The 25,184-nt window shown below is 53.0% G+C and overlaps 2 protein-coding genes across 4 annotated transcripts in view; one reads left to right on the forward strand and one right to left on the reverse strand.

Moving 5' to 3' along the window:
* On the forward strand, positions 1-19,734 carry ERN2 (endoplasmic reticulum to nucleus signaling 2). Of its 3 annotated transcripts, XM_086692748.1 has the most exons (23): positions 1-1,192; positions 1,288-1,755; positions 3,428-3,533; positions 3,907-3,940; positions 4,174-4,246; positions 7,704-7,776; positions 7,918-8,025; positions 8,323-8,424; positions 9,379-9,643; positions 11,643-11,721; positions 11,809-11,956; positions 12,068-12,189; positions 12,913-13,068; positions 13,334-13,496; positions 15,824-15,908; positions 16,057-16,246; positions 16,328-16,427; positions 16,544-16,746; positions 17,926-18,073; positions 18,163-18,290; positions 18,856-18,979; positions 19,068-19,135; positions 19,227-19,734. In XM_086692748.1, the coding sequence occupies exons 2-23, from the start codon at positions 1,660-1,662 to the stop codon at positions 19,437-19,439; spliced, it is 2,784 nt and encodes a 927-aa protein (XP_086548874.1). In that variant the 5' UTR covers positions 1-1,192; positions 1,288-1,659; the 3' UTR covers positions 19,440-19,734. The 3 variants fall into 3 exon arrangements, 2 of the variants coding, with proteins under 2 accessions (XP_086548874.1, XP_086548875.1); XM_086692749.1 differs by having other exon boundaries at positions 1-1,755; positions 13,337-13,496; XR_015245662.1 differs by lacking the exon at positions 18,856-18,979 and having other exon boundaries at positions 2-1,755; positions 19,227-19,268.
* PLK1 (polo like kinase 1) overlaps positions 19,573-25,184 on the reverse strand; it is an 11,447-nt gene continuing 5,835 nt past the window's right edge. Inside the window, exons 5-10 of the mRNA XM_025916817.2 lie at positions 24,929-25,148; positions 21,981-22,136; positions 20,951-21,028; positions 20,604-20,758; positions 20,320-20,502; positions 19,573-20,079 (exon numbers count right to left, since the gene is read on the reverse strand). Coding sequence (XP_025772602.1) covers positions 19,873-20,079; positions 20,320-20,502; positions 20,604-20,758; positions 20,951-21,028; positions 21,981-22,136; positions 24,929-25,148 — 999 coding nt within the window. The 3' untranslated portion in view covers positions 19,573-19,872. The remainder of the gene's footprint in view (positions 20,080-20,319; positions 20,503-20,603; positions 20,759-20,950; positions 21,029-21,980; positions 22,137-24,928; positions 25,149-25,184) is intronic.

A 25,184-nucleotide genomic window follows, 5' to 3' on the forward strand; every position in this document is an offset into this window, starting at 1 on the left:
TTTTATTTCTATTTCTCTGGATTTTATAAAGGTTCTACAATGTGTGTTATTCATATCATCACACACATAAAAAATGATTTATGTGAGTTCATTTGTAGGTTGCCTACGCAAATCGGGTTGATTTGCATGAGAAATGACTATGAATCCAAGCATAATTGACAGACACAATGTACGTTCCAAGGAAATGTACAGCCGTATGAAACATAAAGCATGAAGGAGGCTTCATTCACACCCTCAGTAGCTTGGGTTGGTTTCTAGAGCGACAAGCAATCGCTCGTGCTATGAAGTTAGGACCACTTGCCAACTGGGAGCCTTGGAACAGTTAAGCCTGAAGGGGTAACCAAGCAAACCACAGACTTTATGATGTACACGTTTCAAAAAGAGGCCTTTCGCCACGAGGCAGTTGGGTTTTTTAAGGCTGCAGTTGATGAAAACATGATTAGAGGGTGCCTTAGATCAGGGAGGTTCTTAAAAACAGAGCCTGAGGCAGGGATTCTTGCTCAGTGATGGGATGAACTCTCTGAGAGACGGGGGAGGGAGTGAAGCATGAGAAACTCCGCAGCACAAATTGTACCAGAGGTGGCTTCACCTTGAGGCGAAAGGGCCAGTCCCCGCCCCGTGTCAGTCAGTCATGGGCAGGAGGGCACGGGATGCTCCAGTCAACCAAGGGCAATTTTGGGGAGACACAGGCACCTGTGAGCCCTCAGCAGCCCATCCTTGGAGCAGCGGAAGGATGGGGTTCCAGCCAGGCATGATTTAGTTGGTAGTTCTAGGTAATCGTGAGCTGATTGCAGCATGGGTCGGGGCCATGTGCGGGAGTAGGTGACACTGGAGACACCAATGGTGGCGGCATCCTTGGGGTGGAGAGGAAGGCTATGGGCCAGCTAGCTAAGAACTCTTCAGTGGCTGTGGGGGCTGTGACCAAGAAGGCCAGGGATGACAGAGAGGAAGAGGCAGAGGGAGAGGCGGAGCCAGGCTGTCTGATGGTCAGATCAGCAGTGATTTTTACCCAAGGAAGAAGGAGAAATGCATGAGCCCAAACTTGACAACCCATTGGACCCCTGCAGGCCCTGGCTGACCAAGTCGGGAGGTCTGCCTACAACAAGGACTGTAACCACCCCAGCAAGGGGTGCCCTGAGGCCGTACTGTCTGATATCCAAGGCGGGGAAGCGTGGAAGTTCTACAAAGACAGGTACCTTATCTGTCCTGCTTACCAGGCTGCATAATGAGTGAATATTTACTGAAAGAATGAGTCCATCAGTTCACCCATATTTCATCACCTCTCAGTGGAGGCCCCTAGCATAGTAACAGCACGAGCTTTGAGGGGAGACGCCTGAGTCTGAATTCCAGCGTGAGCCTCAGCTTTTCCATCGGGAGTGCGGTGAAGATTGAATGAGCTGATAACGAAGGGTGTAGAGCGCTTGGTACAGCACTTGGCCGGTGGGAAAGTCCACGAATGGCCTCCGCAGGTAACCTCCCCGAGCCATCTCTAGCAGGGTGACTGGGGGGTGAGTGTGATCGGAAGGGCGGGGGAAGGAGCGGGACGCGGGCTGAGGTTGCGCCCCAGCCTCTGTGTACCCAAGTGGCCCAGCCCTGGGCGGAGTCTCCTCCGGGCCAGGCGGGGCCGTGCTGTCCCCTGGAGGCACTGAGGGACCGGCTATGGCGAGTGGGGCCCAGGGATGCGGCCGTTGGCCCCCGCTCCACCTCGGGCTCCTGCTCCAGCTCGCCGCGCTACTCCGGACGCCGGGGCTCCAGGTGAGAAGTGGGGCGGCCGCAGAGTCTCCCAGGTCAGGGGCGGGGGGAGGGGTTGGCGCACAGCGGAGCAACAGGGGCCGCCTTGCCCTCCTCCGGGTCCAGGTGCCTCCAAGTTGGACCCTGCCAGGAAAAACCTCCTAGCTGTGGGGGGTTGCCTTTGCCCCCGCGAACACCTGATTGGAGAGATGTGCCAGCGTGGAAAGGCGCTGGTGGAGGAAACAGCCGCCCCTCCTGCAGCATGGGGGTGCAGGTGGAGAGAATAGCCTGGGGGCGGGAAAGGGGGTGCGGGGGCGGGGGGGGGGTTGCTTGGCCTCCTAAAAGTCCTGGGATGCGGGCTGGGACGTGGGATCAACTTAAGGGTCCTCTGTCTAGAAATGCGCCCACATACCCAGTTTTACAAATTCAGGCGACTCACAGTCGTTCTCCCAAACCACGACTGGACCCTGGGCTCAGAACCTCTGGGATAAATAAGTAGGAGGTGTGGGAATCGGGTCCAGCCCCGCTAGGAGGTAACAGTCCGGTTTTACAGAAATGCCTGGAGTGGGCAAAGGCACCCAGGCTAGAATCCACTCGTCGGGCCTGAAGCCCCCAGGACCACTAACTGGATCATGCAGGTGGCTGTTCGAGCCATTCCACTGTCCTGCTTCCAGCTCTGGGTCCACCCTTGGTTGCCAAGTAGGAATGTGAGCCGGGTGTGGCCGCAACAGGTCTCTCCAGAAAATTTAGAAAGACTGGAAATGAGACAAATTAGAAATTCAGATTTTTAAAAGTGAAACCTCTCCAATTTTAAAAATTGGTCGCTAATTAAAAACACATTTGTAAACACATTGATGGTCAAGCCACTCAGCTGTGGGCAATCAGCCTGCAGCTTCTTCTCAGAGCGCAAAGCAGGCTGGGAGAAGAGAGGGGCCAAGAGGCTGTTTGCTGCCCCTCCACCAAGACCGTTGGCTCAGCTCCAAACCTGAGGGTCCTGGAGCAGGATGTGGCGTTTGCAAGGGTGCGGCGGGGCCACCCGGATGTTAGGGTTCCTGCTAGGAGCTCAGCCTCACCCTGTTTGCTCAAGGAGGGGCTAAAGCAGGTGAGTTAGCCCAGTGGAGGCCAGATGCAAGGGCAGCTCTGGCCCTCCCTCCCTTGGCCACCCTGAGCCTTGGTCCAGAGGACCCCTGGAGCCTGGCACCAGAAGCAGCTGGGCCGGTTGGGGGGGGTCACCCCAAGAAAAGCCACAGTGTGGCAAAGGAGGAAAAGGTTGCAGGTATCAGAGAGATGCCAGCAGCCGTTCCGCATGCTTTTAGGCTAATTACCTAACCGGCATGAGCCTCAGTCTCCCCGGCGCTGGGGAGAATAGCACCCATCTCGTAGGGAGACTGTGAAGTCCTTTCGTAAAGCCCTTCCGTCTTCTTTGGAAAACCAGGAAGAATTGAGGGGTGGGGAAGAGGACAGATTTTAGACAGTGTGGAGCCACCTCCCCCCCCCCCGCCCCAGTTCCCACTGTAACCCCTCTCTAGGGTCAAGGAGATCAATGGGGGCAGCCAGCAGCTTCCCCAGTCCTGCTTCCTTCTTTGTCTGCCCCCCGCCCCCCGCGAGAAGGGGAGTCACAGCCAGCCTTGCATGCAGTGAGGACAAGGGGTGCCCCCAGGCTCCTCAGCGAAGGTGACTTTGTTTCCCACTTCAGGTCCAGAGCCTCAGGCCGGAGAGCCTCCTGCTAGTGTCCACCCTGGATGGAAGTCTCCACGCACTGAGCAAGCAGACGGGGGACTTGAAGTGGACGCTGAAGGATGGTGAGCAAGGGGCAGTCACTCTTCCTTCCTTGGACCCTGAGTTGGGGGCTGGGGGGGGGTCACCGTGCATGGAAGATAAGTGCCTGGGGTCTAGGCTCCAACAAGCCAGTCTCTGCAGGCAGCTGCACCACTTCCCAGCTGCGTGGCCTTGGGAAAGTCACTTCGCCCCTCCGAGCCTCAATGTCCTTACCTGTAAAATGGGGCCAAGGGTAATGACCCTACTTCACAGAGTTCTCGGGAGGATTAAATTACATGCATGTCAAGTGAGTGGCTCAGTGCCTGGCCCACAGTAAGCACCCCGTGAATTTGAGCTGTGCTTGTCAGCGGGCGGTATGGAGGGGGTTACTCATACTTCATGTCCCTGTGCCCACAGATCCCATCCTCCAAGGGCCAATGTATGTCACCGAGTAAGTGAACCTGCGGTCTTTGAAGGAGGGGGCATCGGGAGATGGGGAGGCCACAGTTGTCTGGAGGGGGTCCGGCGGGCCGGGGGTAGGGGCACGTTGGAAGGAAGGGAAGAGGTTTGGATCTGGAGCTGTGTGGCGCCTCCTACTAGCTGGGGAAGATGGCGGCAAAGGGGGCCTTCAGGAAACCAGGGGGCATGAGCCTAACCCTCCCCCTGTTCCTCTCTGCCCCACAGGACAGCCTTTCTCTCAGACCCAGCCGATGGCAGCCTATACGTCTTGGGGACCCAGAAACAGCAGGGATTGATGGTGTGTTTCCTACAGTGCTTGGGATGGGAGAGGGCCTGGGCTTCCGTTAGCCAGAGCAGGGGTTGCCGAATGGTCAGCGTCTGTGTGTCCTGCAGAGGCTCTGGGTGCATTATGGGAAGGCTGTCCGGAGGGACCTGCTGAAAGGGGGTGGTGTGGTGGTTCGAGCCGTCTACAGAGCAGGCTGTCGGGCCTCTGAGGGTGTCCCAGGGGCTTCTCCAGGACTGTGGGGGCTTCAAGGGGGGAAATGACGCATCATTTAGTTTTGCCAAGTGAATAGTTACCCCAAAACCCAATGGCTGAAAATGCCAGCCACTTATTTACCCCACAATTCGGGGGGTGGCACTTCAGGCTGGACTGAGCGGGTGGTCTTGACTAAGCTCGCTCAAGCCTCTGTGGCCGCCTCCTGGTCCGCTGGATGGTTGTCGTGCCGACGGTTGATGGTTGGCTGGCTTTTGAGAGGGGCCGCTGGGCCACGTGTCCCTCATCCTTGTCAGGTGAGCCTGGGCTTGTCCACGTGTTAGCAACAAGGGAGCCAAAGAGAAGGCCAGGCCTGTGCACAAGCACTTGCCCAACTATGCTTGTATCACATTCTCTGATGTCTCATTAGCCAAAGCAAGTCCAGTGGCCGAGCGCAGAGTCAAGCGGTGAAGAAATAGATTCCAGTTGTTTGGGGGAGTTGCTGAAAAGTCGCAAAGGGGCGTGCACAGAGGGGAGAAGAGGAACTTGCGGCCGTTTCGGCTGCCTTCTACATCAGGACGCCTATGGGGGCTGTTGAACGCGACTCTGGATTTGTCACAAGGAATGGGGCGGAATGTGCTGTGTCAGAACGTTGTGCCATAGGAAGGCTGCCAGAAAGGTCTCAAGTACGTGTAGGAAGCTGAGTTGACAAGCGATGTTAGCACGGAAGTCAGGCGAGGTCCCAGCAGCAAACAGCACATTCCAACAGGTTAGCTCGAGGACGTGCTATTAAAGGATTGACCTACAAAGGTGTGGGCAGAGTGTGGGAAGCCACGGGGCCCCGTGCAGTATCCCGTGGCCCATAAAAGTGGGGGGCCGTTATCAGCCCTAAGCCCAGGGGGAGCGGGGACGTTGGCTCTTACGGTGTCCATGCAGGAGCGACACGTGTCTCTTCTGCTCCGTTCCCATTGGCTAAAGCAAGTCATGGCCGTGTGTACTTTAAGCAGGAAAGGAAGGACAATCCCAGAAGAAGAACCAGAATATTTGGGAGAAGTGTTCCTCATCCCCCAGCCAATCTTCCAACTCCAATTTAAAGTCCAAGCTCTTTCCCAGCCTGTGACCTTACAGCCAGCCGCCCTCACTTCCGGCCACTCTTCCTTTCTCTACCCCCGCCCTCCCAGGTTCGCTGGCCTTCTTGCTGTTCCTCAAATATGCCGGTCGGTAGCTCTCCCTGCCCAGGGCCTCTACACCGGGGCCATCCCTCCACTCAGAGCTCTTCCTGCACGTGACCTTATGACTCACCTCCTCGCTCGGCTTGGGTTCTCACTACCCTGGCCCGCTGCTCTGAAATAGCATCTCAAGGGGTGCCTGCGTGGTCGAGTGACCGACTTCCGCTCAGGTCATGATCTCGTAGTTGATGAGTTCGAGCCCCGCATCAGGCTCTCTGCTGTCAGCGCGTTGCCCACTCGGGGTTCTCTCTCTGCACTTCCCCTGCTCTCTCTCTAAAATAATAAACATTTAAGAAATCTTTAAAATAGCATCTCAAACCACTCTATCCCAGTTCAGTAAGTTGTTTTTTTTTCTTTTTTTGTGGCATTTATCATTACTCGGTGTTACGTTATGTATTTTGTTGTTTATTATCTCTCCCACATGCCAGAGATGTAACTCTACGCAGGAAGGAACTTTGTCAGTCTCTGTTACTACTGGTCCTGGCACCTGGCTAATAATAGGTGCTCATTAAATCGTTGAATGAATGAATGAACTCTTTCCAGCGATCTTTCTTCAGTCCCCCACATTAGGTACTTCCACTTGTGCTCTCTTATCACAGCACGAGCTGTGCCTACCAATTACACGTTGTAATGACTCCTTTTGTTGTCGGTGCTGACTACGCCCCTGGGAAGCCCGGCTTTTCTTGCCCTCAGTCCCAGAGTGTGCTTCGAGTGGCGACAGTTCTGTATGTGGAGTTTGGGGATTTTTTTCATTTTGATACAATTTCCAACATAAGAGAGAAAAATGCAGGGCGCCTGGGTGGCTCAGTTGGTTTCAGCGTCTGACTCCTGATCTCTGCTCAGCTCATGATCTCACGTGAGTTCGAGCCCTTCATTGGGCTCTGCGCCAACAGTGTGGAGCTTGCTTGAGATTCTCTCTCTTTCTCTCTCTCTCCCCCTCCCCTGTGCTCGCTCTCTCTCTCTCAAAAAAAAACTTAAAAAAAGAAAGAAATGGGGCACCTGGGTGGCTCAGTCGGTTAAGTGTCCACCTTTGGCTCAGGTCGTGATCTCATGGTTCGTGAGTCTGAGCCCCGTCTCGGGCTCTGTGCTGATAGCTCAGAGCCTGGAGCCTGCTTTGGGTTCTGTGTCTCCCTCTCTTTCCCTGCCCCTCCCCCACTTGTGCTTCTGTCTCTCAAAAATAAACAACATCAGAAAGAAAGAAAAATGCAAGAATAGTACAAAGAAATTCTTTATTCCCTTTATACAGATTCATCAATTTTTAACATCTTATTACCTTTGCTTTATCATTCTTCCTTAATGGATAGGTGATAGATAGACAAGGTATATACACACTTTCTTTTTTTAGATTAAAAAAAAATTAATCTCTACACCCAAGGTGGGGCTCGAACTTACAATCTTAAGATCGAGTCCCGTGCTTCACCACCTGAGCCAGCCAGGCGCCCCTATGCAATTTCTGTTTCTGAACTGTTAGTGAATGAGTTGCAGACCTGCCTCTTCACCCCTCAAGGGGGACTACGTATTCCTAAGGATGAGTATAAATGATCAAAAGCAGGAAATTTAACGTGGATGTGATAGTATTATCCAATCCACAGTCCATGGTAGTTTTTCAAGTGTCCCATTGGTGTCCTTTATTGTTTTCCTCATCCAGAATCTGACCCAGGATCACCTGCTGTGTTTGGTCATCATGTCTCTTGGGTGTCCTTTAGTCTGGAACCGATCCTCAGCTTCTCTGAGGCCGTCCTGGCCCTTGAAGCCCTGAGGTCCCTGCAGCTGTTTAGAGGAGGATGTCAGGCCAGATCCATCAGGTGGCATCTCGGGAAGGAGCGGGGGATTTCCCCAGTTCAGGAGGCTGTGTAGCAAAGTGGTTAAGTGTGCTGGCTCCGGAAACTGATCACCTGGGTCTAAGGCCTGGCTCTGCTGTTTACCAGCGGTGTGACAATAGCCGAGTTACTTACCCTCTCTGGGAAAGGAAGATTCGAATAATTGTACCTAGTGAGTAGGTCGTATGTGTTTTTCTGCTCTTTCTTCTTCCCGGAAACTTTCCCTCTCAGAGGCTGCCGTTTACCATCCCTGAGCTGGTTCATGCCTCCCCGTGTCGCAGCTCTGATGGCGTCTTCTACACGGGTAAGCATCTCTCCAGCCTGTGGGTCCAGGTCTGGCAGGGACGGGGACCTAGTCATGGTGGGCCAGCTGGGCACAGGACAGCCAGGCTGCACAGCCTGTCCCAGGCCATCCTGAGGGCTGGCACGCCTTCCACCTCCACAGGCCGGAAGCAGGATGCCTGGTTTGTGGTGGACCCTGAGTCGGGAGAGACGCAGATGACGCTGACCACAGAGGGTCCCTCTACGCCCCGCCTCTACATCGGCCGAACACGTGAGTCAGGCCCCAGCTGCTCCCCAAGCTGTGGGCATCCGGCCCCCTCCTTTGTGCTGCCCAGGCCTGGCTGTTGGCTGTCCAAGTTGAATCCAGGCCAGTCAGTCAATCTTTAGTCAACAACCATTTCACTGAGTCTAAACAAGGAGCTGAGGACACAGCAGTAACCCAAACATCCTGTGATGCTCACAGACTCTGGCCTCCAGGACGGGTGCCAGATGGTACTCCCTGGGGCTGGGGGCGGGGGAGGACTCTCACGTGGGTACCCCTGGTAACCCTGCTTCTGGGTACTCGCAGAGTACACGGTCACCATGCATGACCCCAAGTCCCCGGCCCTGCGCTGGAACACCACCTACCGCCGCTACTCGGCACCCCCCATGGATGGCTTGCCTGGGAAATGTGAGTGTCCCCTTTCTCTGGCTCCAACCTTGCAGCAAGGTCCCCGACTCAGGGGACTCTGAGTGGCATCCACGACCAAGCCCCACCACATTCTGAATGACACACCCTTGATGGGTGACCCTAAGTGAACCCCTTAACACCCAGCCTGACCCCCACTGAGCGATCCTTAACATCCTAGTTCCTCCATGTTCCCGATGAGCGGAGCCAGGTAACTCTGGGTGACTCCCTTTGTCCTGAGTGACCCAAGCAACCCTCAAACACTCTGAGGAGTCCCCACATGTCCTAACTGACCCCCAATGTTGAATGGCCCCTGAGAGATGACTCGAAGTGATCTCCCCCAAGATTGACCCCTCTCAGGTAATTCTGACCACTCCCTTGATATTATGACTGTCCTACCCAGTTGCCTGAGTGACCTTACAGGTGCCCCTAAGCTACTCCTTGTACCCTGACTTCATCGTTTTGCATGAGAACCCAAGCAAATACACATAAACATCACAACAGACACTCTCCCAGAGCCCCTAACTAACCCCTTCACACTGTAAATGGCTCCCAAGTGACCCACATACCTCTAGGCCACCCTGATTGACCTCTCCTGGGTGATATGTTATCAATCAGACTATGGCTGACTACCCTACCTCCTAAGTGACCTCTCTCAAGTGACCTGGACTGATTCACACACCTTAAGTCACCTTTGGACGACCCTGACAGAGCCCTCCATTCTACACAGCTCTCCAATTGACCCTGACTAGTCCCCTGACCGATCAAAGCGACCCAGTGAAATGTGACTGACCTTCCCATGTCCTCATAAGCCTCCAGGTGATCTCACTTGGCCCCCACACACCTGAGTGGCCCTCCTGATGGCCTACCTCGGGCAGCTTCCCCACCCCAAGATGCTCTGAGATGCCTCACATCCAAGCTCCCTGGCCATATCTCCCCAGCTGTCTTTCTTGGCAGACATGAGCCACCTGGCATCCTGTGGGATGGGCCTGCTGCTAACCGTGGACCCAGGAAGTGGGGCGGTGCTGTGGACACAGGACTTGGGCATGCCCGTGATGGGAATCTACACCTGGTACCAGGACAGCCTGCGTCAGCTGCCCCATCTCACGCTGGCTCGGGACACCTTGCATTTCCTCGCCCTCCGCTGGGGCCACATCCGACTGCCTGCCTCAGGCACCCAGGACACGGCTACCTACTTCTCCGCCTTGGACACCCAGCTTCTGTAGGTGCCCATCCCTGGGACTGGGGAGGAGCCCTCTGGACAGGTGTGATGTTTGAGGATGACACACTTGTACAGCTGAACCAGCTGGTTCAAACTGGTTATTTACCAAACTGATTGATAAATAACCAGTGCCCAGTATCACCCCCCACCCACCCACCCAAGTGCCCCCAGGACTTTCTGGATAGCCCTGCTATTCAGTGACTTCTGGGTATAATCTAGCCTAGAGGGGGCCTCCAGGTCTCCACTCCAGCGTACAGATGGAGACTGTTCTGCTTGGTAGGTGCAATGCCTTAATTGTTAAAGACTATTATTCTTACTTATAGTACCGAATACCCTAGAGTTCCCATCTTAGGAAATAAAGAGACAGACTGGTAAAATCAGGGGTTATCTATTAATTCAGTTCTTTACTCTTTCAGTTCATTACACAAATAATAATTGAGCACTTACTGTGTACCAATCACTTGTTAGACTCTGGAAGTATAATAATACTTCCAGTGTTCCCACCTATAGAAATCTGAGTCTAGTGGGGGAAACAAGTGTGTAAGAGGGCAATTATAATATGGTATGATAGAGAATAACAGAGGTATAGATTTGCCATAGGAATGTATAGGAAGGGTACCTAAATTGAGACCAGGGACAAGAGGCAGTCATGGAAAGCTTCCTGGAGGAAAGGACATATACATTGAAAACTGAAGGATGAGGGGCGCCTGGGTGGCGCAGTCGGTTAAGCGTCCGACTTCAGCCAGGTCACGATCTTGCGGTCCGTGAGTTCGAGCCCCGCGTCGGGCTCTGGGCTGATGGCTCGGAGCCTGGAGCCTGTTTCCGATTCTGTGTCTCCCTCTCTCTCTGCCCCTCCCCCGTTCATGCTCTGTCTCTCTCTGTCCCAAAAATAAATAAACGTTGAAAAAAAAATTAAAAAAAAAAAAACTGAAGGATGAATAGAAAATAAGAGAAAGAGCATTGCAGCCAGGGAACAGAAATTAAATAAGCCTGGAGCATAGATCTGAGCAATGTTAAGCAGGGATCTGGTAGGATCATTTAAATGGTTTGTACATTTTCTCCTAAGGCTAAGGAAAAGTCATTGGAGGGTTTTAAGCAAAGAAGTAATTTGATCATCTTTTCATTTTAGAAAGACAACTCTGGCTGCAGTGTGAAGAATATCTTAGAGCTGTGTAGTGAGGAAGGACACACATATAGAATATTGTGTTAGTTCAGGCATGAGATAAAGACCTTCTGGGCTATGGAAACAATAGAGATGGGAAAAAGTGGAAAGCAAGAGATATGAAGAGGGAAAAACAGTAAGAATTTGGTGATCAGGGAGTTTGGTGATTGTGAGCAAGGACTCAAGGTTCATGTTCAGGTTTCTAGAAGCACATGGATGCTATTGTTTTCAGAGGTAGGGAGCACTAGAGGAAAAAGAGGAGGAGGTGGTAAGGAATGAAGTGACGAGTTCAGATTTAGAGAACTGAGCTCTTGAAAGAGGTCTGGGCCAGACACAGATTTAGAAACCATGACTATAGAGCTTGTATCAGTTAGCTTTTGCTGCATAACAAAGCACTCCCAAAGCTTACAGCTTAAAAAACAATGAACATTTATTATTTTTCAAGAGGCTGTGGGTTAGCTGAGTGGTTTTCTGATCTGAGCCATCTTAGTATCTGCAGTCAGCTGGTGGTTTGGCTGAGCCTGGATAGTTTGGGTTGGTGCCTCTCACCTATATCATAGTTAGTGGGCTGTTTAGCCAGCAGGCTAGCCTGGGTTTTCTCACATGGTGGTCTCAGGGTTCCAGAGAACAACATGGGAGGACAAGCCCCAAAGCACAAACACTTCTCAAGCCTCTGCTTGTGTCACATTTGCTTTTGTCTCCTTATCCAAAGCAAGTCATATAGCTAAGCCCAGAGTCTATGTGGGAGGGGACATGACAAAGACACCAGTATAGTGGTAACTGAAATGACTCACCAGAATCACTCATCCTTCTCCCTTTTTTCTTCTCCCTCACTAGGATGACACTGTATGTGGGGAAGGATGAAGCTGGCTTCTATGTTTCTAAAGCACTGGTTCACACAGGGGTGGCGCTAGTGGTGAGAAGGGGTCTCTGATGGGCTGGAAGGAGGGGATGCAGCAGGAAAGGAGTGCCCTCGCTCATGACTCTCTATCTTCTGCCATAGCCTCGTGGACTGACCCTGGCCCCCATGGATGGCCCCACCACAGATGAAGTGACACTCCAAGTCTCAGGCGAGCGAGAGGGCTCACCTAGCACGGCTGTCAGATACCCCTCAGGCAGTGTGGCCCTCCCTAGCCAGTGGCTGCTCATTGGTGAGATTCTTCTGGCTCAGGTTTGGAGTAGATGAAGGATCTATGAGCCCAGCTCCTGAGCTGGAAGGCTGAGGTTACCTTCAGCCAGCTGACTTTTGCTCTGCTTCTTAGGACACCACGAACCACCCCCAGTCCTGCATACCACCATGCTGAGGGTACATCCCACCCCAAGGAGTGGCACTGTTGAGAACAGACTCTCAGAGAGCATGCAGCCTCCAGCCCTCTTCCCGGAGGTCAGCGCTAGCAGGGCAGAGGGCATGGGAGGGGAGACTTGGCATGTTGGGAGGTCATCCAATGGACCTTTTCCTCAGCCTACTAGGAATAACATTTGAAGGTGGGTCAGTTGATCCCATGCAATTTCCTGGAAGAAAGACATACACATATGGTATTATTGCCAGAAAGGTATAAGAAGGGTCAAAGGATATCTAAGCTGTAAAATATGGATCACAGTTTTAATTCTTCTTCAGTGTAAAAATTACAAAATATTTATCAAGTGAGAAAATGTAAACAGAAAACCTGTAAAAGCATGCTCTCCTGGGAGAGGGTTGGGGCAAGAATCACTAGTAGTTCAAGGTTAGAACAGCCATGATCTGGAGCAGTAATTCTCAAGTTCTGGTTGCTCATCAGAATTACATGGGAGCCTGCTCAAGCCCCACTGAATCAGAATCTTTGGAGATGGATATCTGAATTTCTTGGTGATTCTCCAAGACTAATTTGTATTTTTTAGTGATGTCCCAGGAGAGGCTGTTAATCAGCTGGGTTTTGAAGACCACGCTCCGGGGACACAATGATGTTTCAGCACCACGGACAGCACCATGTTTCCCACCATGGGGCCTAATTACTCCCTGCCCCGTCAACTAAGCCCAGAACTAAGCCCAGCAGCCCTGTCCTGAGTGATGAAGAAGGGTAGGGGTTCCACATTGGGTGAGTGTGCTAAGAGTGTTCTTTGTCCTCAGCTCCTGAGCCTGAGCCGTGAGAAACCTTGGAGCCCGGAGCTGCATCCTGAAGAGAAAACCCCAGACCTGTATCCAGGGCTGGGACCCCAAGACCTGTTGGCAGCTAGCCTCACTGCTGTCCTCCTGGGAGGGTGGATTATCTTCCTAATGAGGCAGGTAAGCCCGTTGCCCCTGACCTCAGGTGCGTCGTAGGGTCTTCCTAGGGGGAATTCTGCTCCTTCTCTCCAAGACCACTCAGCAGCTCTCTCCCTCACCCAGCTCCCATTCTGCCCCCTGCCTTCCTCCCAGCAGCTCCTCGAGCCCCCACTACTGTGTTCTGTATGTTCACGGTCCCATGCCAGGCTGTCTCAGGCACCGCCGCGGGGCCCCTCACAGGGCAGGGGCTGGCCAAGGCTGAGCCCTCTTCGGCCCTGTATGTCAGCAGCAGCAGCTGGTGGAGAAGCAGCAGCAGGCCCTCCTGGCACCTGCAGACCCTCCTCACATCACACAGCGTGCTCAGCCCCAGCCACCAGGGGCCACCCCACAGGGCCAGAAGGGCCTTCGAAGCCCCTCAGAGCAAGCCCAGGCAGTCGAAGACCCAGAAGGTAAGCCTAAGTGAACAGTAAAGGGCAGAGTCAGGGACAGAGAAAAAAGGGGGCGGATTTAGCTTTCAAGTTGGTGTATTAGAAGCCATTACAGTATGGTGGTTAAGCCCAAGTGAGTTAAGAGAATATTTCCAATCCAGCCTTCTATGCAGTTAAGCACTGGAGACATATCTGCCATCATTTTTTATCATTATTTTCAAGGACTCTGGATGCACATAAAACTGGGTATAGATCAAACCCCACTATCGGTTAACTTAGGTTGCTTTCTTTCCTCCTCTGAGCTTTGATTTTCTCATCTGTCAAATAGGAAAAATAACACCCACCTCACTGTGAGAGGCTACCAGCATTATTATGATTAAATCACTCCTAGGTGATGTTAACAACATTTGGGTTAGTTTGACGTCATATTTGGTAACAGTAATAGTAAATTACTATCATTTTGTTCTTTTTCCTCTCTTTAGGGCTTTTTAATTTTTTTTAGGTTTTCTTTTTAAAGGTGTGAGCCAGTATTTTTATATTTTTTAAATGTTTAGTATTTTTGAGAGAGAGAAAGAGAGCACACGCAGGAGAGAGGCAGAGAGAGAGGGAGACAGAGGATCCAACAGCAGAGAGCCTGCTGTGGGGCTCGAACTCACAAACCATGAGATGATGACCTGAGCTGCAGTCCGACGCTTAACTGACTGAGCCACCCAGGCGCCCCCTAGGACTTTTAAACACTTCTCTTCTCTTTTGTCCATTTAATCTCAAGCTGGCATCTGTGGGATGCCCCAAGGGGGATTTCACATGCTTTTGTTGTTCAGTCTGGGCTATTTCTCCTGCTTCTTGGGCTCCAGGCTGGACTGGCCTTCGGTCCTTACCATGAGCTGCTCGCGGCTACCTCCTGGTCACTGCCCAAACCACTACCTCACGACTTGGAGCCACTCTGCTGCCCCCTTAACTCTAGCTGAAGCTCCCCCAGCCCCACCCACGCTCGGCCTGACGCTTCAGTGCTGCTCCCTGCGTCCACCCCTGTGTTCACCCTGCCTTTGCTGAGACAGAACTGCTCCCCTTCCTGAGGGGTCTGCTCTGTCGGAAGGTGCTCACCGCAAAGTTGCCTGAGCCCTGAGGGGTTACTGTTCTTGTCACTTCACTGGCTCTGGAGGGTCCACATAATACCCACCCAGTGCACCCAGAATCCCTCAACTCCTTGGGTCTTCGGACTCCAGCTTTCCCCAGACAAGCCAGATTCCATCTTTTCCCAGGATGCTTCTCACCAAAGCGTTCCTCTTTGTCATTGTCCTTCATCAGCCTTCATGACCACAGTCCATTAGAGCCCTGCCTTCTGAGCTGCCAGAAATGGGCCCGCTCTTACCTGTGCTTCCAGGCCCTGAGACCATCACTCCCGAGAGTCCAGGGTCTAGAAATTTAGGTTCCTGCCCACATCTTGCCAACAGATGGGGGTGAATTTTTACCAAAATAATCCAGAGCAATCCTGAGGGACAGCTTGGTACCCTTCTCACTGATCCTCATGCTACTTTTCATTTGCTTTTCCTGGAGCTAATTGCAGAGACCGAAGCAGGCAGCACTTCCTGAGTAGAGTGTTCTCAGGGCCACTGCATCGCACAACTCTTGGGGCACCGTATACGTTGAATTGTATGAATGGTGTCCCTTGGGGCTGAGCAGGGCATAGCCATGCCTGGGTCACTGTGAAGGGTCTCTCGCGAGCTACCCAAAGGGAAGAGTGTAACTGTTCAAGACTACAACTCTCTGCCTGCCTGAGCCAACCTCATCCTTAAGAGGAAACCAAGGCATTCCAGGGGCTCCCTGCCACCCTAGGACAGGGACAACTCTGGGACAGCTTAGCATCTGAATGCTCACTGCTGCCCCTTCCCGTTGGGGGCAGTCTCTCCTGGGACGGCACTCACCCTTACTATGCTGCCAACTGTTTAAAGCCAGTTCCTCAGTGAAAAGGGTTTATTATAACTGGCAAGAGTGGGGTGGGGTGGGGTGGGGTGGGTGGGTGGGAATCCTGGCAGAGGAAGTAAAGAAAGAAATCTGGGCAGCAACAGAATGAGGGAGGATGATAAGGAGGGTAATCTATCAGCCCTCACCACCACTCTCCTCCCACACATTCATTTAATCCACAGTAATGTGTGTGGGATCGTCAACACGAGTCCCACTTTACACATGAGAAAACCAAGGGCACAGGGGTTAAGTTGCCAAGGATGTACAAAGAGGAAGTGGCAGCCCCAGGCTGGGCGTGGAGGCAGCGGGAGGGACTGGACTGAGGAGAGGGGAGGCTGTGGGCGGAGCAGAGCTCCCTGACACTGCGCCCTCTTCTCCGCTAGCTGAGCAGCTCACCGTGGTGGGCAAGATTTCCTTCAACCCCAAGGACGTGCTGGGCCGCGGGGCAGGCGGGACGTTCGTTTTCCGGTGAGTGGCAGTCAGGAGCTGGGCTGGAGGTGTGGCTGTCGCGGCACTTTTGGCCACTGTCTCTCGGGGAGCCATGCTTTCCCAAGGCTCCCCGAGGTGGGTGCAGGCGGGAGCCTTTTCCTTCGTCTTCCCTCTCTGAACCTCCCAGGGGCCAGCTGGAGGGCCGGGCCGTGGCTGTCAAGCGGCTGCTCCGTGAATGCTTCGGCCTGGTCCGGAGGGAGGTCCAGCTGCTGCAGGAGTCGGACAGGCACCCCAATGTGCTCCGCTACTTTTGTACCGAGCGGGAACCCCAGTTCCACTACATCGCCCTGGAGCTCTGCCAGGCCTCCTTGCAGGAGGTGAGCCAGAGCTCGGAGGGGCGGTGGGGCGCTGGTAGGGTCCCGGGTTGCAGAGTGACTCTCTGTCCCTCACCCCCTCAGTACGTGGAAAACCCTGAGCTGGAGCGCTGGGGCCTGGAGCCCGGGGAGGCGCTGCAGCAGCTGATGTCCGGCCTGGCCCACCTGCATTCCCTACACATCGGTATGCCCCGCCCCCACCCTCCATCCCAGGCCCCGCCCTCCACCCCCTGGCTCCGCCTTCCCCACCCCTGGCTCCGCCTTCCCCACAGCCAGCGCTCAGCTCTGCTCTGTTCTCAGTGCACAGGGACCTGAAGCCGGCCAACGTCCTCATCGCGGGGCCTGACGGCCCTGAGGGCCGAGGCAGGGTGGTGCTCTCAGACTTTGGCCTCTGCAAAAAGCTGCCTGTCGGCCGCTGCAGCTTCAGCCTCCGCTCGGGCATTCCCGGCACGGAAGGCTGGATGGCACCCGAGCTCCTACAACTGCTGCCCACCGACAGCCCTGTGAGTCCTCCCCCCTCCCTGGCCGCGTGCCTCTCCAGATATGGCCAAGCTTGTTTCTTCATCTGTAAAGTGGGCACAGTTCCCTTCTCACCTAGAGGAGCAGTTCTCAACCAAGGACTGTTTCACTGCCCAGGGGACATTGGGCACTGTTTGGAGACATTCTTGGTTGTCATACATGGCCACGGAATCGGGGCTTGCTACTGGCATTGGGTGGGCTAGAGGCCTAAACACCCTACAATGCACAGGACAGCCCCCCATGACAATTATCCGCCCCCAGGTGTCAATAGTACCAGGGTTGAGAAATCCTGAGCTGGAAAAGGGTTTTCAGTCCGCACTGTGCTGCAGTATCACTGGGCAACTCTGAAAAGTCAGATGCCCAGAGCTCATATGCTGTGATTCTGACCCGATCAGCCTGGAGTAGGGCCCCAGGTGTTCTAATGTGTAGCCAGAGAGAGCCACTGGTGTCAAGGGTTTGGGGAGCACCAGATGAGCGAATACAGTTGAAGCCCAGAGCGTGTCTGACTTCCAGAGACACAGGAGTCTGAGACTCCAGGCTTACGGAGTTTTGAGCTGTCAGTGTGCAAGTGGAATATGAAGCCATGCACACAGATGGGAGTTAACAGGAATGGTCAGGCACTAGGCAAAGCCACACCTGAGTCCAGAGAAAGCAGGAGGTGGGCACCTGGAGGCCAAAGGGACTGATGTTATAAGCCCGTACAGATTTTATTAGCGGCCAGTATTTTAACTTGAGGAATTCCACGTTACAATCTGGATTTCGGGATCCTCTTGGAAAATCAAAGCTCTGTCACCAGGGAGAGTCCCCTGGAGGCAGGCAGCTGGAGCGAAGTCCGGCTGTCACCACTGGGAGGGCAGGTGCCACTTCATTGCCTCGTGCCTGGCCAGCTTCACTCCTGTTACCTGCTAGACCTGGAGGAACACAGCTTGGACACCTGCACCAGTGGCTCAGTAGGGCAAAGATTTTGGATGAAAACCATGGTACCCCTTCCAACGGCGCAGAGGGGAGGAGATCCCAGGCCAAGAAAATGGCGCTCAGGACGCACCCTGGAGTTCTAGTCCGAACCAAAGCCCTGGCTACTGTATCAGCCCATGGGAGACTTGAACCAGAGAGGCTTCCTGGAAGCAGGGACCACTTCCTTATGTCTGTCTCTCTGCCCCCAGACAAGCGCAGTGGACATCTTCTCTGCAGGCTGCGTGTTCTACTATGTGCTTTCTGGCGGCAGCCACCCGTTTGGAGAGAGTCTTTACCGCCAGGCAAACATCCTTGCAGGGGCTCCCAGTCTGGCTCACCTGGAGGAAGAGACCCACGGTGAGGGGCCTGGGCCTGGCAGAGGAGGGAGGAAGCAGGGCACGGGGCTGGGCAGGCCTGAAGCCATCCCTCGTTGGTCCCCGTTACAGACAAGGTGGTTGCCCGGAACCTGGTTGAGACCATGCTGAACCCCTTGCCGCAGGCCCGCCCCTCTGCTCACCAGGTGCTGGCCCACCCCTTCTTTTGGAGCAGAGCCAAGCAGCTCCAGTTCTTCCAGGTCAGAGGGAAATCTTGGGAACAGCCCCAGAAAGTCCCAAATCCGTGTCTTGAGTGATAAGGAAGGGGAAGCCAGAGTGGCTGGGCAGAGACTTGTCTGCCTGTTCCAGGCATCCCAGCTCCTTCTCTAAACCAAGCTCGGACCTTAGACTCCTAGATGCTGCCATGTGGACACTCCAGCTGCTCACTACCAGACTTCCCGGCCCCGCTGCTCGTCCCCAGCACCCCTCCTCCCCACCCCACTTGACACACGCCCCATGCCTAGTTGTCACTTATGCTATACGGGTGCCCAGATAGTCCACCCCACTTGTGGGACCTTGAGCAAGAGACTCTGTGCCTCGGAGCCTCAATGTGCTCATCTGTGAAATGGGGACAACAGTACCTACCTCACAGGTTGGTGAAGACCTGGAAGGTAACATGGAGACATGGCACAGAGAAGCTGGACTCAAGGGCCACCAATCCTTACCCTAACCCAAGAAGCTTCTGCTGATTTGCTCCCCCAAACTGTAGGGCACTCCTGGCCTCTGAAACTGGTCACGAGGCTCAGGAGCTCTGTGGGGTCCTAGGACGTCAGTGACTGGCTGGAGAAGGAGCCTGAGCAAGGGCCCCTGGTGAGGGCGCTGGAGGCGGGAGGCCCCGCGGTGGTCCGGTGCAACTGGCATACGCACATCTCCGTGCCGCTGCAGATAGGTAGAGGCCAGGCTCGGCCCGGGGTGGGTCCGGGAGGCGGAGGGGAGTCTGGTGGGGGCAGCTTTGCCAAGGAGTTGCCCGCCCACAGATCTGAGAAGGTTCCGGACGTACAAGGGGACGTCGGTGCGAGACCTGCTCCGTGCAATGAGGAACAAGGTGTGCTTTAGGGTTTGAGTGGGGCCTGGGGGGCGGGGCAGACTGGTCATGGCTGAGCCGGGCGGGGGCTCTCTGCTCTAACTCCCTCCAGAAGCACCACTACAGGGAGCTCCCGGCTGAGGTGCGGCAGGCGCTAGGCCACGTCCCGGACAGTTTCGTCCAGTACTTCACAACCCGCTTCCCGCGGCTGCTGCTCCACACGTACACGGCCATGAGGAGCTGTGCCTCTGAAAGTCTCTTCCTGCCCTACTATCCGCCGGTCTCGAGGCCCAGGGAGCCGTGCCCAGCGGCCGCTGGGAGCTGAGACAAGGAGTTGGGCCCGTGGCCAAGGCTGGCCTCAGCGTCAGAAGAGACGGACAGAGACTTGGCAGCCTGGGGTTCTGGAGCAAAGATGTGCCCAGAGCCCAGGCACCCCTCAGGGACTATAAGAAGAAAAAGAAGATTCACGTGTTTAATGTATATAAAGGCAAGGAAAGGACAGTCCCAGATTCAAGAGCAATATTCTGTACAATTCACATGGCGGGGTTGAGAGGGAAGGGAAAGAGGCCATAGAACCCACACCGGAACATGTACAAAAATAACTTACACGGAGACACCCATCAGCAAGGATAATGTAGCTCTTCCCAGCCCCCAGGGCCGGGGGCCACATTCTAGAAAACAGCACCATGGGAGCTAACCAGTACGGGCCGAGGTGCTGGTGGGGGTGGGAGGGGCACCAGTCCGCAGGGGAGCAAGGCCTACGAGGAGGCCTTGAGACGGTTGGTGGCCGAGCGGGAGCTCAGCAGCTTGTCCACCATGGTGCGGGCGTAGCGCAGCCGGCTGGCCAGCTCCTTGGAGCAGCCATATTCCTCCAGCAGGCTCAGGCGGTACGTGCGGAAGTCCCGCTTCTCATCAATGTAGGTCACGGCTGCCATCAGCGGGCACAGGATGAGTTTGGTATGGTCCTAGGAGGCAAAGGAGGGCAGAGAGATGGAGTTACGGGTGGGCAGACTGAAGGCCCCAGCTGCTAGTGTATGGGGGACTGGAGGGGAGACATTCTGGCCGATGAGGGGTTCCCACCCGCCCACTCTCTTCCTACCACCTGATGCCAAGGATGGGTCCCGCGCCGCCCCACCCAATCCAACCCTGGGGGCCTGCTGCCAGGCACAGGCATCCCGCCCCAACTCTTCCCCACCCCGGTTCACCTGGAAGAAGTTGATCTGCACAGAGCCGTTGCTGAGGTGCAGGATGATGGCACTGCGGGTGCGAAACCAGGTGCGCAGGTAGGGTAGCCGGGCGAGCTCATCGCCTTCCCGAGGCGTGATGTTGGCGCCTGCCTTCAGCAAGTGTTCACTCATGTAGTTCCGGAAGTACTTCAGGAGGGTGATCTGGTTGGAAGGGGAGGGAGGGAGGCCAGGGTTGGAGACTGACCCCTGGCAAGTGCCTCCCTCCCAGCAACCCCAGGCCGCGGGGACCAGCCAGCACTCACCTTCTTCATCAGGGAGTTGGGATGGGAGCTCACAGTGAGGTAGGACTCTGTGCCATCACGCTCTATGTACTGCAGGCTGTCGCCGTCATTGTAAAGGATCAGGCGTGTCGAGTCGTTGAAGAGCACCCCCACACTGTTGTCGCACAGCTGGTACCCTGGTAGGTGGAGGGGGGCCTCAGGACGGGGAAGTAGGGAGCAGGGGGGGCACTGGGAGCTGGAAATGGGATGCCTGGGACGGAGAGGAGATTGTTGAGAGGACCTGGGAACCGCACAGGGAAGAGCCTGGAACAGCTCGAAGGGTCACTTGGCTTTATCTGAGCCGCCCACCCGTTCTGGAAGCAACCTACCAAGGCCGTACTTGTCTGAATAGTCCACCCATTTGCTGACCCAGAAGATGGGGATGCAGGCGGGATCCTCAGCCTCCTCTGTGACAGAAGCAGACAGACTGTTGGTCAGGACCAGCCTCCTCCCCTCCAGTCCATTCAGGTGGCCGACACCAGGGAGGGATGCTGAACACCCTGCCTGGACTCAGTCAAGAGGTCTGGGACCCCAGAGGAGAGCCAAGCAGGGCTGTGTCACCACCAAGCCCTGGCAAGCAACAGGACGGACAAGTCCCAGGGCAGAGCACCCTGTTCCTTTCATTTTGCAGTCCATCCATCCACTGATCAAAGGCCTACCGTGTGCCAGGCACTGTCTCAGGTACAGTGAGCAAGGGCCTAAAACCCAGGCTTCATGGAGCTTGTGTTCTTGTTATAGGGACAGAGGCTGAGCAGCGTAAATATGGATAAGGTCTCTAAGTTACTTCTATCATGGTGAGAGTCAGTGGCCAACAGACTAGTGAATTTTCTGGTCCGAATGACTAAAAAAATGTGAGGCAATATACAATTCCAAGTATCTCAAAATGTCATGTTCTGTGCACGCAATAATCCCCTATTTAAATGCAAGAAACAAATATAGAAATGAAGAATTATGGAGAAACCCACAGCAGCTGAGGGGGATGACAAGTCCTAGGAGTGGGGAGGATGTGAGATGTGGAGGAAGCACATTACAGAAGAAGGGAGCGGTATGAGCAAGAGTCCCGAGGCTCCTGCAGGTGAAGCAGGAATCCACAGAATGGCAGAAAACAGCATGTGCAGATGTGTAGAGGCAGCATGCTGGGGTTCTGGAAGACGGAGACAGAACAAGTGAATCAGAAAAAGAAAGGAGGGGCCTTGAATGCCAGGCTACTCCATTTGGATTTTGTTCTACAGAAAATGGGGCGACTAAAGGTATTGCGGTGATCGGGGCCTGGACAAGCCACCGACCTGCTGCGGCCGAGACTTCCTGCCCTCTCCAGATGCCCAGGCGCCCCCGCCCCCAGGCCCCCACAGTGCCTACCTTGTCTCACCAGCCCCCGCTCTGAGGGCTTAGAGGCATTGACACTGTGCAGCTGTTGCAGCATGTCGCCTAGGTGGCCGTCGACTGCCTCATTGGTTTCCCGGACCACTGGTTCCTCTTTCTCCCGGGGCCGCTCGGGCGTGGGGTTCTCCATGCCTAGAAAGATGATGACACGTGCTCCTTAGCTGGGCACAAAGGCAGCAGGGTGGGAGGGGCATGGGACCCTCTACCACTGCTGGTATTCTTCCCAGAGAAAAATCATTTTAGCTGCCATTGCTTTGGGTAAACTGAGTCAGTGTGGGATTATAGAGCAGCAGGTGCCATGCTCACGTGACAGGAACGTGGTACTCACACCTCCAGGGCCAAGGCAGGCCCTTTAGGAAGGTTTCACGGCCACATACAGCCGCAGAGCCTCAGACACTCAGACCTCTACCCCAATGCTGGGCATTTGATGAAAATAGATTTTTTTTCCACCCCTAAATTTTGTACAGATGTCAAAAGAGTCTGAAAAGATACCCTTTGAGATTTGTCTCATAGGCTCTATTTGAGTGGTAGAAGCCTGATGATTTTTATTGTCTTAATGCTCAAGTGTTTCTTTCCCGACCAACACACGGTAGTTCTTGTAGAACATGATTTTTGTCTTATATTTTTAAGATCAGAGTTTTCAGTTAAAAAACAAACTATGCTGTACTAAGAACTTAAATGTGAAAATAATAAGATATTTGGGATTTGCTTTAAAAACTCTAGGAAAAAGGAGAAGTTGGAAATAGATCAAAGTATAGGCAAATGTTGCTAACTACTCAAAATGGATGATGTGTACATGGGGATTCTAGTACAGTTAATTCTCTCTACTTTTGAGGAAGTTTGAAAATTTCCAGCAGATCTTAAAAAAAAAATCCCTGGTGTTCAAATTAAAAAAAAAAAAAAAAAAAAAGCAATCTTTAAAATGGCAATATTACAGCCCAAAGAATAAATCCATGAGTGTGCACTAATGTACATAACCAAATAAATGAGAGCGAAATGACAGCTCTTCCTTATAGAATTTCCATGAATTCAGAAGGAGAGGGGAAGAGAGGAATTTGCATTAGAACACCTCAGTAGCAACTGCTACAGCCAGATCCACAGAGCTCTACCTAGGATGCTAACATCCCTGGGCAAGAGTTTGAGGAGGAAGAGGGTCATCTCAAAGTAGCTCGGCGAGACATGTATTCATTACAAAGGGAAAAACTGTAACTCTGCAGTGGAAAAGTCCATCAGGCACTACCCTAACCAAGTGACCAAGATTAACATTACCAATAAAATGAAATGGCGAAAACAAAAAAAGACATCCTTAACGGTATTAGATTACGACAGGAACAAATGAATTTATGTTAAATTGGTGCTATATTCACCCAAAGAAAAAAAGCATTTCAAATGACCTTTTTAAAAACATTATATATCCTTAGTGAAATACTCTAAGGAAAACGGTACTTCAATAAAATGTCATTTAATAAGAGGAACTTGTGTATAGATGCTGAAAAAGTTATGTTTATTAGTGTGAGGAAACAAGAGGGTCAGTTGAAAAGAAATACAAGAATAAAATAAAATCACGGGTGCCTAGGTGGCTCAGTCGGTTCAGGTCATGATCTTGCATGCAGTTCTGGATTCTGTGTCTCCCTCTCTCTGCCCCTCCCCCATTCGTGCGGTCTCTCAAAAATAACATTAAAAAAATTTTTTTTAAATAAAAATAAAATCAAAGTCATAATATTGTATTTGGACACTCATAAATTACAAAAAGAAAAGTAGTAACTCCACAGCTGACAAGATTGTATCAATGTTAAATATCTTGAACTTGCTAACTGTGTTATGTGAATGAATCTTTGTTTTTAGGAAATACACACTGAAGTATTAAGTGGTAAAGGACAGGAAGTATACCACTTACTCTCAAGTGGTTCGGGAGAAAACAGTGGATACACACAAATATATAACTTTATATATATTAAAAAGAGAAAGAGGTAAAGTACATGTAGAAAAACGTCATTTCGTGGAGAAAAGGAGTTATAAGATACAGGAGCTTCCATTTGTCCACCTTTTCATAAGTTTGAAATAATATCAAAATAATGTGGTGAAAAAAATGTGAGTCAGAAATAGCAGTACAAACTTCAAGTTTTTCCCCCAATGTATGTACTTCCTCATTTTGTCCTCTGAAGAGAATCAGACATAATGACAACCCAAGCAAGGTGTGTAGTCTTATAAAAAGTGGCTGTCCCTTAAAAAAAAAAAAATTTAACATTTTTCTTTTTTGAGAGAGACAGAGAGTGAGTCACAGAATCAAAGCAGGCTCCGGGCTCTGAGCTGTCAGCACGGAGTTCCACGCGGGGCTCAAACTCACAAACCACGAGATGATGACCTGAGCCAAAGTCGGACATGTAACTGACTGAGCCACCCCGGCACCCCTAAAAAGTGGCTGTCCTTTTAAAGAGAGACCTACTGAAGCTTATGGGGGTAAAATGGCAAGATGTCTGGGATTAACTGCAAAGGAACAAAAATGGAACAGTGAAGCAAACGTGACAAAAAATTTTGCTAACTGTTGAATGTGGGCCGGGGGTGGAGTGTAGGGGTCCAGTGCATTATGCCCTACGTCTATATTTGGAATTTTTCATATTTTTTTCAATGAACCACGAAAGAGGGATGTTAGGAATTTTTTAAGTAAGAGTTTTGTGAGCATGGCATTCAGTCCACTCTCCTCTTTTTGGGCACACCAGGTCTGGCCCAGCCATGGTAAGGTCTTTCTCGCTAGGGCTGGCCCAGGGGAAGCAGGGCATTTTGCCCTGAGAGGATGGGAGGCCATGGACTCAAGGACTGGAGTCAGTCCTACTGCACACCTGGGTTCTGTGGGCCATCGATCCACACATCTGAAGCCTAGGCTCTCTCTGGGGGTCTGCTGTCTACGCAAACCCGTGTTTTACCTTTATTGAGGACTGTGAGAGGCTTCCGGTTGCTGGGGTCCAGACTGCTGGGAGCAATTGAAAACCGTGGTGCAATGGTGAGGCAGGTGATGGGGAGCCGGGCGGGGATATAGCCAGAAGTAAAAAACTCGTCATTGAGCAGCTCGTGAATGGTTGGGCGGGCAGTAGGATCTGTCTGAAGCATCTTCTGGATGAGGGAGGCGGCCACAGGGTTGATGTGCTAGAGCAGAGAGGGACAGCTGTAAGCAGGAGGTGA

This window comes from Puma concolor, chromosome E3 (assembly GCF_028749965.1).
Source record: "Puma concolor isolate L17-30 chromosome E3, mPumCon1.1.hap2, whole genome shotgun sequence".
Classification (NCBI taxonomy): domain Eukaryota; kingdom Metazoa; phylum Chordata; class Mammalia; order Carnivora; family Felidae; genus Puma; species Puma concolor.